Source organism: Montipora foliosa, chromosome 1, assembly GCF_036669935.1.
Source record: "Montipora foliosa isolate CH-2021 chromosome 1, ASM3666993v2, whole genome shotgun sequence".
NCBI lineage: Eukaryota > Metazoa > Cnidaria > Anthozoa > Scleractinia > Acroporidae > Montipora > Montipora foliosa.
The window spans coordinates 73078416-73093810 of record NC_090869.1 but is presented as its reverse complement, the minus strand read 5'-3'; the positions used below and the strand labels follow the sequence as shown (position 1 = coordinate 73093810).

Genomic DNA, 15395 nt, shown 5'->3' with positions numbered 1-15395 from the left:
TTCGTCCTAAAATAAACGAGTCGGTAGAGGGCTGATCTCGACATCGTAAAATAAATCCAGGTCAGCTAGGTTTAATTACAAATGAATGAAGGAGATAGTTTCTAAAGAAACTGGGGTGCAGAGTCGGTGGGGAAGTACTATACAAAATTTTGCTTTTATCAACGGAGTTGATCATGTAAATTGGCCACCGTACAGAGATTCTAAAGGCTCCTAGAATCTCTGTACGGTGGACAAACTACATTATCAACTCCGTTGATAAAACCAAAATTTTAGGTTTAATTACAGTTGTTTTAGGTGATTTCTTAGCAATTCTTTTGTTCTAAAACTTCGTTAATTGACTACGCAAATTACAAAAACCTTACCCTCTTTTTCGGTAACTCAGTCTGATCGGACATGGAAGCTGAATCAAAGAAGCGGGAGTATCTACGTTAGTAATAACAGAAAATGTCTCTACAGCGCCGTCAAAGTAGTTTTGAGCTTCTGGCCTTGCCTGGAAGGGCCCCGGAGCATGCTCTCCCAAAATATTTTTAAGATTTCGGTTTCAAAAAATCTGGCGCATTTTTTGGGGTAAACTCGGCCCCTCTTTTTTCAGCATACAGATATCCTCTTTTCTCAGCGTACAGACCATAGTCTTAAAACACGATTCAAAAGCTTTTTTTCCTCAAACGCCTGTTGTTTTCCACAAATAGCTTTATTGGGATAAGCAAAGATATTTACGCAACTACCAGCCTAAGCCAACAATGTAAGGCGTGAATCACTCATCCACTGAACATATAATAGACAAATTTCAATCTGAAACGAGTGACAATGTACCGGTAATCGTTCGCAGTGTCAGGAAGACTAGATCACTAATTTTGCCTTCACTAAAAGTATTAGAACAGTCAAACCAAACTTACGCGATGGACAAAAGAGATGACATGTTCCAATATCAACATGTGAAATAATCCTTACTATTCATGCAACAGAAAGTGCACATAATAAGAATGTCTTTTCCTTGCCATCTTTTCAGTTTTGGAATAGCTACAAAACACCATTCATTCACGTGGAAATGCTACTAAATTGTTGCCATGGAACTTTGTGATCAAAAGGTTCAGTTAAAGGAGAATTTCTGAATTGCTGGAATGGGTTAACATTTTAATGTACTGTAACATCAGCAAAACTGATGTTCATTGGCACCAAGGCCAAGCCAATTATGCGATGACAGTAAAAACCTGCTTCGCAATGCAAATAAGTTGTACTAAATTTTGCCCATAACAGAATTGTATAACTTACTCATGTCACTGCCAAAATGCTTCTCCAAAACATAAATGGCCTGTCTAAGATCTGTGAAGAACACAAATTATTTTAATATCAGTTGTCCATAGCGATTAGTCAAACTTCCCTTGCCTGCTTAGGTAAACACTCTTGGTTGAACATCTACGGCAGTAAAAACCTTAGGAATTTCATCCTAGGTACTTTGTAAAGCGAACACGGCCCCTATTACTAAGACTTGGATGCATTCAAGAAGATAGCTGTATGCCGAATTCTCATTGCTGGGGGGTATAATAATAACAACAACAACAACAACAATAATAATAATAATAAGGTGGCGAGGACTGATTAGTTGTGAGAGATGTATAAGGAGTGAGGAAAACAACCTAGGGTGGTACCTCGAGAATGCAACAGAGGAATTTTTAATACGCACAAAAACTGCTGGTGTCATTGAAACTGAGAAACTGTTAGCAAAAATGACTCAAGGAGGAGCTGGACTGATGCAGGGTTAAGGAAATGGAAGGAGAAAGCAATGCATGGACAATTCCTGAGAGATATGCTGGAAACCACAGATGCAGAACAGACATGGAATTGGCTGAGATCATCTGACTTGAAGGTTCAAACGGAAGCTCTTATTTGTGCAGCACAGGAACAGTCTCTAAGGAATAACTACGTGAAACATCACATTGACCGGACTGCTGAGTTACCACTGTGTAGAATGTGCGTTGAAAAGGAAGGGAGTGTGAGCAATCTAATAAGTGAGTGTAAAAGGTTGGCCCAGAAGGGATATGAAAGACGACATGATAATGTGGCAATGATTGTACATTGGAAGTTGAGTGAATTATACCAGCTAGAAAGGAAGGAAAAATGGTATATAAACATCTACCAGAAGTTACTGTGGAGAATGTTGAAGTAAAGCTATGTGGGATATGAACATTCAATGTGATAACATTGTTGAAGCAAGAAGACCTGACATTGTCATAGTGAGCAAGAAGGAGAGCAAATGTATATTTGTAGATATTGCTATTCCAGGAGATAGTAGGGTACATGAAAAGGAATTTGAAAAAGTCGAAAAATATCAGGATTTGAAGAGGAAAGTTGGAAGGATGTGGGGTATAAAAAATATGGACGTAGTACAAGTTGTTGTAGGGGCCCTTGGAAGTGTTACTTAAAACCTTGGACAATGGATTAAACTGGGGATTAGGGAACTAGAATTGGACTGTTACAGAAAACTGCGCTATTAGGAACGGTCAGGATTTTAAGGAAGGTTCTTGATTTCTAAGTTCCAGGAGAGTGTCCCCAGGGATCCTAGGTCATTTGTTATGACTCACTTTCTTGGGATGTATGTCAGCATGAGAACAGCCTGAGCTCAGAGCTAAATGGATAATAATAATAATAATAATAATAATAATAATAATAATAATGATGATGATGTGATGATGATGACAACAACTACAACAATGATAGTATGACAGTAATAATAATATCAAACATGGCACCAACCTCATGTGTAGAATATGTGGGTAATTTCAAGAAACAGTTGACCACCTTGTCTCGGATGTCCTGAACTTGCCCAGACACAGTACAAACAAAGACACCACAAAGACGCATATCTCCACTGGACAATATGCAAGCGCTATGACATCAAAGTGCAAGATAAATACTACAAACATGAACCTGCTACAGTGACAGAAAACCAAGCACCGACTATACTCTGGGACATGCCAATCCAAACTGACAAAGAGATAAAAGCAAACAGACCAGACATGGCGAGGAAAAGATAAGAAGGACAAAACCTGCCTGCTCATTGATATGCCTATCCCTTCATAAAGGAAAACCTCTTTGAAAACAGTAGAAAAGCACTCAAAGAATAAAGATCTTACAAACAGAAATTGAGAAAGCATGGAGAACAAAAACAACAACTGCTCCAGTGATCACTGGTGCCCTTGGGCTTGTCAAGAAGGGAACAGAAGACTACATCAGCATCATCCTAGGCATCAACAGAATAATAGAGCTTCAGAAGATTGTCCTCCTTGGAACTGCTCACATACTTAGCAGAACTCTATCCATCAAGTAACCCAGCAGACTTATGACTGCCCTAAGCTCATGGATTGACCTCAGCACCATAACTGAAAAGAGCAAAACTCTAAGGAATCTAGTACAACAACAACAACAACAATAATAATAATAATAATAAGCTGATGTATGCTGTTTGAAAAGAAAAAGATGATGACCTGAAGGGGAAACTAGAGGAGCTGAGGGTCTCTCCCAGTAAGGGCACAAAAAGCCGTAGATCTGGCATGCAAAAAGGGAGCCTCTAGTTGGCTTATTTCAATTCCACTGAAAGACATGAACTTTGACATAAGCAAGCAGGGGTTTCGTGACGCACTGAGGCTATGCTATGACTGGTCCATCCCCGCTGGCCCATCCCTGTGCGTATGTGGCTGCAGCTTTACCATGGACCACGCCATGATATGCCAGCGAGACGGCCTAATCATACAGCGTCACAACGAGATACGTGACCAGGAGGCAGAGCTACCGGATATGGTTTGCGATGACGTAGCAATTTAGCCCACCTTGCAACCCCTTGCAGGGGAGGAGCTCAACAGGGGAGAAAAGAAAGCACCAGATGCACTTCTCAATGTGCACTGCCATGGATTCTGGGAGAGACAGCAAGCCACCTTTTTTGATATACTCGCATGTCATCCGAATGCGGACTCGTACAAATAGCTTAGCCCCAAACAGACATATAAATTGCATGAAGACGAAAAGAAGCGAAAGTATGCATCTAGAATACTAGGAGTCCAGAATGGCACTTTTACGCCCTTGGTATTCACCACACCAGGAGGTATGTCTCAGGAGTGTCAGCGGTACCATTCCAGGCTTGCCGAGCTCATCTCTTCAAAGAAGCAGGAGGACTACGAAACAATCGCATGGATCAGGACGAAGGTGTCCTTTGCCATCCTGCAGACTGCCCTAGTCTGTTTGAGGGGAACACAGTCACGGAGAGGAAAGACAAATGTACAGGAGAATGACTTAGAGAAAGAGAAGGGACTTGCTGGACTGACATGATAATTTCTTAATGAATGTTTTATGCCTTTGCTTGATTGATTTTTCTTTTTCTTACCAAAGATTTTTTATGTACATATCTTTTAGGATTTTTTTTATAAATAGCTGTTCATTTTGTCAGTTTTTGATTATTATTATCATAGATGTATGAAATGAGGCCAAGAATCTCATTATAAATAATTATTATATTTCGGCTATAGAATATGACCACATCTTAACTCTGTAAAGTTTGTAGGAAATACTGTTTTATTACATATATTGTTGTTTTTTGGATAAGAGCTTGGGAAATTGCCAATACCGGTAATAACAACAACAACAACGACAATAATAATAATAATAATAATAATAATAACGGCGAGTGGCGAGTAGAGCGGACGTGTATTTTCGTCCTCTGAAAGCCTGCTAAATTTAGAGCGTCAAATCCATTTCATAAAGTATTTTTAACTACTTGGTCACTTGCTCATGCAAGTTGGCGACTCAAAACACTTATTCACACCGATTTTAACGTTGTTAATATCAGATATTTTAAGTTTTTAACTTCACTCAATTTGAATCGAATGGCGACTGAAGAAGATGGAATGTCAGGGCAGGAAGGATGCGAAAGAAATCGCCAAATTGACAGAAAGCCGACAGGAAGAGTACGATGGACGGATGAGATGATAAGCGATTTACTGCAACGCAAAAGGAAGGCACTGGAATTAGCATCATAAAGCTACCCTCCACGCCAAGAGAACAGGCGAAAGAAAGGCTACATGAAAATAATGAAAGAACTGTGGGACGAAGTGGGATACCAGGATCATGATTTTACGTGCCAGAACCTAAGAGATCAAGCGGCAAGGCAGGAAAAATCACTGGGGAATGTTGGAGAAACTATGGCAAGATTTCCGCACAGGTCCCTACTTCATTATGCATACACTCCTTTGTTTCAAGAAAACAATAGCGATAACAATAGACGTCCTTTGGGACTGTGGCGTTTTGTTCTTTCTTTTTAGTGGTTTTTTTTTTCTAAGTCTATATGGACTTAAAAAAAAGTCCGTCGAACTTCTGTCTGAAATACGGGACATCGAACAGTTTTTCCTGCAATTTCGGCACTTTTCCTGCAATTTTACCCATTTTTCAGTTTTAGAATAAGCGCAAGAAGTGGAGTTTCAAGCAATCGTTGTAATAGGGTTCAGATTCGCAAACATAACAAACAAACCAAATAAAAGTACTGTCATAAGAAATTTAATGGCTACCTGCTCTTTTTATCGTGAAATTGTTCTTCCTGTCTGCTTAAAAATTCGCCGAGACACTGCAAGTGTATATTTTCTTCCTTTCCTGTATTTAGGATCACGAACGGTGCATTTAGAGGGATTTTGCGATTTATCGCTCTTTGTAGAGATCGGCAATATGCTCAATGATACTTCCAAGTAAATAGCTTTGGTAGAGATCCATGGATGTTCCCGTACAAGGCATACTTCGTTTCACTCCCCATCATGTCTTTTCAATGCCCTGTTGTGGGCTCGTTTGTCTGGGTCGACGAAGTTTAGGCGATGGTTAACTGCGGTGAGATGATGTTAGCTCTTGTCTTGTAGGCAGTTGTAAACTTTCCGGCCACAGGTAGCTAGGGCTAATATTTTTTCAAGGAAACTTTACGGTCAGAAAATTAATATGTGTTCTGGCGGATTGAAGGCTATCCATTGCAGTTTTTTCTTGAGCATCGTGAAAGAGATCCATCTCCCGATGCGGCACTTTGTCTTTGCGTTTTCACACAGGTTTTGGAAACGGAAGACGAAAGTAGATTGTTTTCTTTGCACCACTCTGTGCACAACTCTGGAAAGGCTATAAAGCAGGAACAATTTCCAAATGATCAAATCTCCCATTGCTGTGACCCTTTTACTTCGGTAGCCATCTTGATTATTACGAAGACACAAGTTTGCTTCAAAAGAAGCCCATGAAAGATGCACCAATCAGACTTTAAGCGTGGTATACTCTTCCACGCAGTGAACTTATAAGTGTGCCGCACGCACAGGGCATGAAGGAAAAGCAGGTCACAGTTCACAGCAATACTTGAAAACCTAAAACTATCACAGGGACTAACCTTAAGCCTAAACAGTGCCTTTAGTCGTAATCAAGGTTACGGTTAGCATTATTAAAGGGATGGGTTGTATATAATTACGTATCATTGTTATGTAAATAGTCAGCCAGAATTCAAAATAAATATCATTTTCAAGGTGTGAATTAGCAACTTGACACGTTAGCTCAGTGGTAAAGAACAGGGACAAGTAATCCAGAGGTTTACAGTGGGTCGGAGTTCAAGGCAAGCTGCGAGTGACATAACGTGGGATAAAATGGCAGAAAAAGCCGAGCGGGATCTGGAAATAAAAACAAGACGAAGGGATGGAAAGGGGAAAGCTGGGACAAAAACGAGTAACGGTGTGGGCGATGAAGGGAAAGAAGAGAGAGAGAGAGGAAGAGAAAAAATGAGATCCGTTTTTATTCATCCCGTAAGTACAAATTACCCATGTATATATTCGGCTCTCTTGGGTATACGTATTGTTCTACAAAACAATAGCGCGAATGAATAATTAATTTATTCTGCATGCATAATGAAGTAGGGACCTGTACGCAAATCATTCCGAAACTATTTGCGAACGAGTTGGGACAAGGAGACCACCTACTGAAAATGAAAGAGAAATCTGTGATATGCTTGATAATAATTCTCAATCTTTGCAAACACAAACTTTTGAAAATGCAAATGAGCCAGAGTTACAGCACTCTGTCCCACAGGAATCGCTGTGTCAAGAAACAAAGCTTTTGTTGGACTCGGCTATCAAGATATTTGACTCAATTAGTTCAGAGCCCGGGGAATTAATGAATCGGGACATTGACACCAGAACAAAAGAAAGACCAAGTCAAAAAGAAATTGAAAACATCAATAAAGCCATCACCGAACTGACAAAAACCACGAGTTTCCAAACTAACGACCCCTTTGTTTAACTGTGGATCGCAAATTGTGCACTTTACGCAGTCATTGTAGCGTTCCTTCTGCATAAAGGATGGAAAAAACAAAAAAGCTCAACATCACAAACAACACAAGACAACTATCAAAACAAAATGAAAGCTAAATACGAAAGAAAGGTATCTGAAATGCGGAAAAAGATCTCTATGGCTGCAGCAGAAGTAGAAAGATTAAAAGCGAATAAAAAGGTCACGAAAAAAGGAAGGAGAAACAGAGCCGTACTGCTGGAAGAATGCAAAGTCTTGTCCGTCACGCAACTAGTGAATTACATGGAAAAGCAAAAGTCGACTGTGAGAAGATTAAAGAGAGAGTATTCGCGGAGAAAAAAGCAACAGCAATCCAGAGAACTCAACAACCAGTTCCAGACTGACCCAGGGCGTGTATACGCAAAGTTCGGAGAAATGATAGCGGAAGGTAAGGATCTAAACAGACCTAAGTGCAAACCTCGCCAGAGCACTATCAGTAACGAAACAGATGACAATCAGTTTGAAGACATCGAAGAAGCAAGCTCATTTTGGAGGCAAGTGTGGAGTGAAAGAGGAACAGGAAATAGAAATGCTACCTGGCTTGAGGATGTAAGAGAGGCAATTAATAAACATGTCCCACCACCATCAAATGAGAATTTTGTCCTTGAATCAACTGAAGCAGTGAAAACTATCATGAAGAAAATAAATTGGAGCGCTCCTGGGCCAGATAGAATCGCCAACTATTGGTGGAAGATAGCACATGCGCTGCATGAGGGTGTGACCAAATCGTTCCAATCCATCGGCCAGAGTCCTTCTGAATACCCCATGTGGTTTGCGGAGGGAAAAACGACGTTGATCCCTAAGCCAGGAGAATTCTCAAGTAGCAACCAAAGACCAATTACCTGCTTGAACACTATGTATAAGTGGTTCACATCATGCTTATTAGGACAAATGGATTGTCACCTAAATGAATATGGCCTAATGGAGGGAGAACAGAGAGGCGCCAAATCAGGATGCAGTGGCACTGTTGATAACCTGCTCATTGATAGAATGGTCACACAAGACTGTCACAGAGGGAAACGCAACTTGAGCATGGCTTGGATTGATGTCAAGAAAGCTTTTGACTCAGTTGACCATGAATGGCTTGCTGAGATGAAGATTCTACACAGATTTCCAACCTGGCTGTGCCGCACTATCGAGAGCCTGTGCAACAGCTGGAACACGAAAGTCGTCGCAAAGACGAAGCAGGGGATAGAGAAGTCTGAAGTGATACAATTCAGACGCGGCCTCCCTCAGGGAGATGCATTGTGCCCCAGGTTGTTCACCCTGTGTATGAATCCTGTGGCTTGGAAACTACGAGCTTCGGAGGGGTACAAGTTGTCCAAACCCTTAAGCACAAAGATCACGGATTTGCTGTATATGGACGACCTTAAGGCGTTTGCAGCGTCAGAGATCAAACTCAACAAGGTGCTGAAGTCAACCAAGAGTGCGATGCAAGATATAGGCTTAGAATGGAACCCAAAGAAATGCGCGACCGTCCATGTAAGGAGAGGCGTACAGGTGAAGGATGAAACTGGGATGCAGTTGGATGACGGAGCAGTACTGACAAATCTAAAGGAAGGAACTTATTACAAGTTCCTGGGAACATTAGAGAACCTAAAACAAGATGACAAGTTAGCTCTAAATGTTGCAGCCAAAGAATACCTACAACACATGTCAGTCATCTGGTCAAGTCCACTGTCAGATCACAACCGCGTAGCTGCATCAAACCAATTTGCCCTTCCCATACTGGGGTATCTAATGTGGACCCAGAACTGGCAAATAGCAGAGCTTAGGCAAATCGACAGAGAAGTTCGAAAAATCCTCGTTGAGAGCGGCGGCAAACACCCCCTAGGCTCGACAGCATTACTGTACCTCCCGAGGGAAAAAGGGGGACGCAGGCTGAAATCAGTCGAGCAAGAATACAAACTCGTCAAGATAAAGGCCGCTCTGAAAGTCTACAAGAATTTGGACCCGACCATTGCAGTTGTGAGAAAGTTTGAAGAAAGAGCAGGTGAGGTGGGACACCATTCATTTTTAAAGGATAGCATGAAGTATGCAGCAGAGCTTGGTCTTGGCCTGGACCTTGAGCACCCGTCACCCTGCATCACCCAGGGGGGAGTAACAATCACAGACAAGAAGACCAAAGTTGCTTTGAAGGAAACTGTAGAAAAGCAGAATACGTAGGCTGTGAGGGAAAAGAGGTGGCAAGGAAAGCTACACACAAGTAGGTGGGAGGATGAAAGTCTGAGTAAAGCAGGCTGCTTTGCTTGGCTTAAGGACTGGACGTTGTGTCCGTCCAACACCGTTGCAGGAGTGATCGAGCTCTACGAGCAACTATTGCCAACACGAATATATTACAGTCACAAGGTGCGAGCCCGACCAGCTACTGAAGTGGCATGTAGGCTATGCAGTAGATCAGCAGAAACAGTTCAGCATATTCTAGCTGGATGTCCCACCTTGGCCCAGAACAAGAACTTGGAAAGGCACAATTACGCCTTGAAGATCCTGTTCTTCGAGATCCTGAAGGACGCAAACCTTATTGACAAAGTCCCACCATGGTTCTCCCAAGTAAAACCCAAACCAGTATATGAAAACGACCAGTTTCAAGCCTACTGGGATGTCCCGCTCTATGCTGAGCACACCGAGGTGAGAGCAAACAGAATCGATGCCCGTTTTATCGACCACCAACAGGAGAAGTTGATAGCACTAGAGATGAGCTGTCCATGGATTGATAACCGAACAAGTAAGGAAGAGGAGAAGACAGCCAAGTATGCCCCCCTAAGATGGGAGATAAAGCGACAGTACCCTGGGTACGATGTGCAACAATACAACATCATTATTGACGTGCTAGGTGGATGGTCCACAGACATGGAGGAGGGAATGAGGAATTTACTCGGGTCAAGAGTGAGAACTAAAGGAGTCCTGCTAAAGATGCAGAAATCGGTCTTATCAAGCTCTCTTAATATTGCCCGCAGTTTTAAAGTAATCACAAGGCTGCTGCCTAAGAAAATTTTAAAGGGGCCCTCAGAGCTAAACGCTGAGAACTTAGGAGCCCAACATATGAAGTGAAAGGTGTTGCTGTGAAAAATTAAGGAGCCCAGAGCTATTCTTTGGGAGCCCCAGGCTACCGGGCTCCTGTTAGGCAACAGCCTTGTAATCACATAAACTTTACGAGCAATATAACACGAATTTCATTTCAGCAAAGGATATTACTGTCAAAAAAAAAAAAGAAAAAAATGTATTACTTTTTTTTTTTTAAATTTAGCAGTCACTTATTTTATATTTTACACAGTTTAATAGATTTAAGTGGATAATACTTTTAGAAAGATATTTGTAAATAGGACTTGAACATGGTTTTTTTAAGGAGCTCCTGGGTTACGATTAACGCCCCTGATAGCTTTTAGGTATTGACATTCAAAAGTTTCAAACTGTCATAATAATAATAATAATAATGTTAATGGAGGTGACGAGTGGGGCAGATGTTCAAGAAAAAACAAGGTGGAAGATAAATTGGACGAAGGAAATGAATGAAGCGGAGTTAAGCTGTAAGCACAAGGCTCGGATCCTAGTAAAGTCTGATGAGGTACCATTATCAGAGAGCGGACGTAAAAAGGGATATATGCAAGTGATGAAAGAGATGTGGGATGCTATGGGTTATGAGGACTTTGGTTTAACAAGCCAAAACCTGAGAATTCAGGCCGCTCGCTTAGAAAAGTCGATGGGGGATGCTACTAGTAGTATCATCAGGCGAATTGGAAAACGAAAGCAGAATGGTTTAATAGACAGCAATAATGGAGAATCAGAACAGCGCGATGGTAAATGCCAGTCAGCGCGAAATGCTAATAAACAGGAGCAAGAGTCGAATCTGCATAGTACACAGGATCAGACTGTAATTCCAGTGGGACCAGTTAATAAGCTTACAGAGGAGAAAGACGATCTATTGGGAAAGGCGTTACGATTATTCGCATCGGTGAATCTTCAACCAGGCGATTACAGCAGCCGTGGGTTTGACACCAGAATAAAAGAAAAGCCCTCTGGGAATGAAATCAACATAATCAACAAGACTGTTCGCAAAATAATGAGTCAAAACACAGTCCCCCCTGTGGAAAACCCTTTCGGATACCTATGGGTTGCTAATTGCGCATTATACTCGGCTGTCATAGCGTTTCTGCTCATTAAGGGTTGGAGAAAAGAACATAACATGCGGACTGACAGTGTAAAAAGGCATAGTGACAAATGTAAGAGAGAATTTGAAAAGGACGTGACGGAGCTGAGAAAAAGAATATCGATTGCAAAGGCTGAGTTAAAGCGAATCAGGGAAAACAGAAGAATCACCAAGAAAGGAAGAAAAAACAGGACTATTTTGATGGAAGAATGTAAAAAGATCTCTTCTTCTGAACTGATTAATTATATGGAAAAGAAAAAGTCACAGTTACGTAAACTGAAAGCTGGATATACCAGAGGAAAAGAGCTTCATGAAGCAAGATCTATTGACCGGCAGTTCAATCAAGATACAAGGAAAGTTTACGCACATTTCAGGGCGCTGTGCAGTGAAGACGAGGAGCAACCTAAATATCAGAGTACCTCTAGCAATCGCTCTGGGTGTGATAGTGAAGAGAGATTTGAGAACATTGAACAATTTCTGGATAGAGTTATGGGAGACGAGAGGGACTGGGAACAAGGAAGCAGAATGGCTGAGTAAGATCAAGGAAGCAATTTCTAGGAAGGTTCCAGTGCCTTCGGAGGGGTCCTGGAGGTTAGAGTGCTCTGAAGCGGTCAAGTGTTTACTCAAGAAGAGAAACGAGCGCCCCAGGCACAGGAAAAAAAAATGAAATTCCATCCATGTTATTTGTTAAAACCATGTTGGGAAATAAGTTAATTCCCATTCTTAGAAGGTTCCTATTATTGGGATTTTCTGCGAATGAAACTTGGTGATCAATTATCATTAATGTGAATTAAGTTTCCTGAATGTCATTTTGCCATTTTCACATTAATGGAAATCAATTTGTTGAAAAAGAAATTTGTTTTAGATTACATTTCATGGATTTTACATACAAACCATTCATGGACAAAATATCAATACCATTAATGTTATTATGGAAAATAAAATCCCATTAATGGAATTAACATTTAATTAAAACAATGATGGGTATTTGAAAACCCATACTAGGGTTCTTTCCACAGCCATATACAGGAAATGTACCTAAACCCATTCATGTAACTACAGAATAAAAAATCCCACTCTTAGCAATGATCCGTATGAAAAACAGTAATGGTATCTGAAAACACAGGAATAGATTTTAAACACAAACCACTCCAAGTAAAGTTATCAATTCCATTAATGTTATCTCAAAATATGAAATTCCATTAATGACATCAACCTAGTTAATAAACCCTTGCCAGGGTCCTCTTTAATAACCATATTTGGGAAATGTGCCTACAGTAAATCACTTTATTTTGTTGTGGAATAAAAATTCCATTAATAGCAATTAACATAAATCTCAATCAACATAGACATGAGTGCAGTATTTATGTATAAACCATTTACAGGAAATACACTGAACCACTATAATTTTTATTGTGCTTTTCAATGACACACAACCTACATGTATGAGGTTCAAAACCTAATTAAATATTCCATTTCTCACTGCTAACAATCATACTAATAATATTATTGTGACAGCCACCAAACCTTGAAAAACAGAAGCAAACAAGATGGATCCAAATCTACCAATCACAGCTAACAGACATGACCTTTTGATCCTGTCTAAGAGAACTTGTTTCCCGAGAGGTTCCCTTCATGATTGATGGCAGCAAAAAATGTAACCGTTTACATGAACGTAACAGAGTTTGTGTGTTATTGATAGGTGCAACAGTATTAATATTATCTCGAAATAATACAGAAATGCCATACTCAAAATTCAATGCTGCTAGGTCCTACAGAACTAAAAGCCTTATTTCGCATACATGTACATCTTATGATTGACTGTTTATGTGGTGACTTTACTATAACAACCTGGAATCAACTTGCATTTGTTTGGAAGAGCAGTAAAGAGAAAGGCTACTATATTAACATTAGTGCACGGGCTCATACATGTACATGCAAAGGTTTAACATGGGTATTGATTATCCATGCACTGAATAAACTTACTTGTGGATTACATTGCCAGGTTGCTACTGTTTCCAAACATTCCCTTGCCAGTGGCCTTCCGCAAGTCCTAAAATACAGTCCCAGTGTACTGTCTGCACTGAGCGGTGCCCATAGCTCTCCCTAACATACAACCCTGCTCCAGGCTTAAGGGGGTTTTCAATATAGTAATGAAGTTTAACTGTTTTGTCTCTTTCTTGGACACTGATAATGTGTGCAATGTAGTTTTTCTCATCTGCACAGGCAACAACCACAACATCATCACGTTGGGGATAAAATGGGACAATCACTGTATCACAAGAAACAGGCAGTTGATTCCGCATAAAGTCAATGATAATGAAGTGATTAGGGTTATCTAGGTTTTCAGGATCAGGATAAAGAATAACTTTACGTGTTATTTTCTCAGTGGGAACAAGACGTTGCTGGACAGAAGGAACAACCAGTTTCCCAAAATTGTAGGGGTAAATCTTTGGCGATCCATCCGCATCTTTCATCTTTGGAAAGAGGCTGCCTCTCAACAGTGAGTGGAAACTGTTATCAACCACAACACAAAGAAAGGTATCAACACGTACAACAATTTCTTGGTCCACTTCATTGTCATCTTGAATGACAACTGTTTCACCTCCACGATAAAGAATACCATCTTTATTGGAGCAAGGTTTCCATAAACGTGAAAAAATGCAACAGTCAGTGTCAATCTTCTCAGCAATAGGGTACTGTTGTTGAAGGAGGTGCATTTCATGACCCGATAATCGATAGTGATTGTTTTCTTGTTTGCCAACAAGAATTCCTTCATTAGCAGGTCTTGATTCTGAAGGTAACTCTGAGTATAGTTTCATTGCTTCAGATACACTACTCGCACAAAGTTTGCTTGTATTAGAGCTCCCTGACCTTCTTTCCTTTTGCTTTTTCACCTTACTCTTCAAACATTTCAAAATTTCTCTCCTGGCTTCAGCTTTGGCAAAGGTAAGTTCAATGTTCTTCTTGTTTGATGAAGTGGCAATATATTTGGAAACTGCTCGCTCATAGGCCTCACACCAATAATTATCTGGTGAAGAAAAACGGAGTATGTCTTCAGCAGCATGCTCAAGATTGGTCAAGCCCTAGATTCTCCTCTGTCAGAATGATATGGCGCTTTGCCATATTGTCAAATAATTCCACATCCTCTTCCTTCCAACCATTTCTCCCACTGTAGTAGACCATTTCAGCCATTCTGGCTGCCAAAACCCAAATTTGAAAGTCATCATCTTCAATTAAACCACCTAAAACACACTCAGATGCTGGAAAAGCAAATTTTCTGTATTCTTCACTCTTCCAATGTCCAATTTTAGCACAAGACTTTGGGACTCGGCCATCCTTTAGCTCACTGGTCCAGGGCATTGCTTTGAGTCTCTTATCCACAGCTGATTTGTCAACAGAGTCATCATCAAGATAACGGTTTAAATCCTTCCGCACAACATTCAGTGGAATATTATGCATCATGTCAAACACAGTATCTAAAATAACATTGAACCCATAAAGCCTGTGCAGTCTGTGAAGAATAGATAGTCCAGTGTAACCACTTCGTCTTGCTAGAGTACTTCGTACAGTAGGTCGATCTTCCTCCTCAATTTGTGACATCACGCATACTTCATCTTCTAAAACCCGGGTTCAACAGGAAATCTAGCATGGTACCTGTTGCTTGCTACATAATAAGTACTTCCATTGTCAATGTTTGTACCTCTTAAATGATGCCTGCGGCAAGGTAGTATCCCACAGTTTATGAATTTGCCCACCTCACTTTGTGCGGGATAATCCCCTGTCCACAACAAAAGCATGCAACGCACAATGGTCTCCACAGCATTGCATCCATTTATTTCTATGGCATAATTTACCTTGTTCCCCTCAATAAAGCTGTCCTCTAGATCTTTAATAAGTG

At 40.6% G+C, this 15395-nt stretch overlaps 2 protein-coding genes across 2 annotated transcripts in view; both read right to left on the bottom strand.

The window, feature by feature from the left end:
- Positions 1–15395, bottom strand: part of LOC137973873 (uncharacterized) — a 62931-nt gene that overhangs the window by 3512 nt on the left and 44024 nt on the right. The window contains exons 4-5 of the mRNA XM_068820771.1: positions 1273–1323; positions 363–400 (exon numbers count right to left, since the gene is read on the bottom strand). Of these exons, the coding sequence (XP_068676872.1) occupies positions 363–400; positions 1273–1323 (89 nt within the window). The remainder of the gene's footprint in view (positions 1–362; positions 401–1272; positions 1324–15395) is intronic.
- Positions 15115–15395, bottom strand: part of LOC138004550 (uncharacterized) — a 7585-nt gene continuing 7304 nt past the window's right edge. Inside the window, exon 3 of the mRNA XM_068851105.1 lies at positions 15115–15395. This exon is cut by the window's right edge and continues 1247 nt beyond it. Coding sequence (XP_068707206.1) covers positions 15115–15395 — 281 coding nt within the window.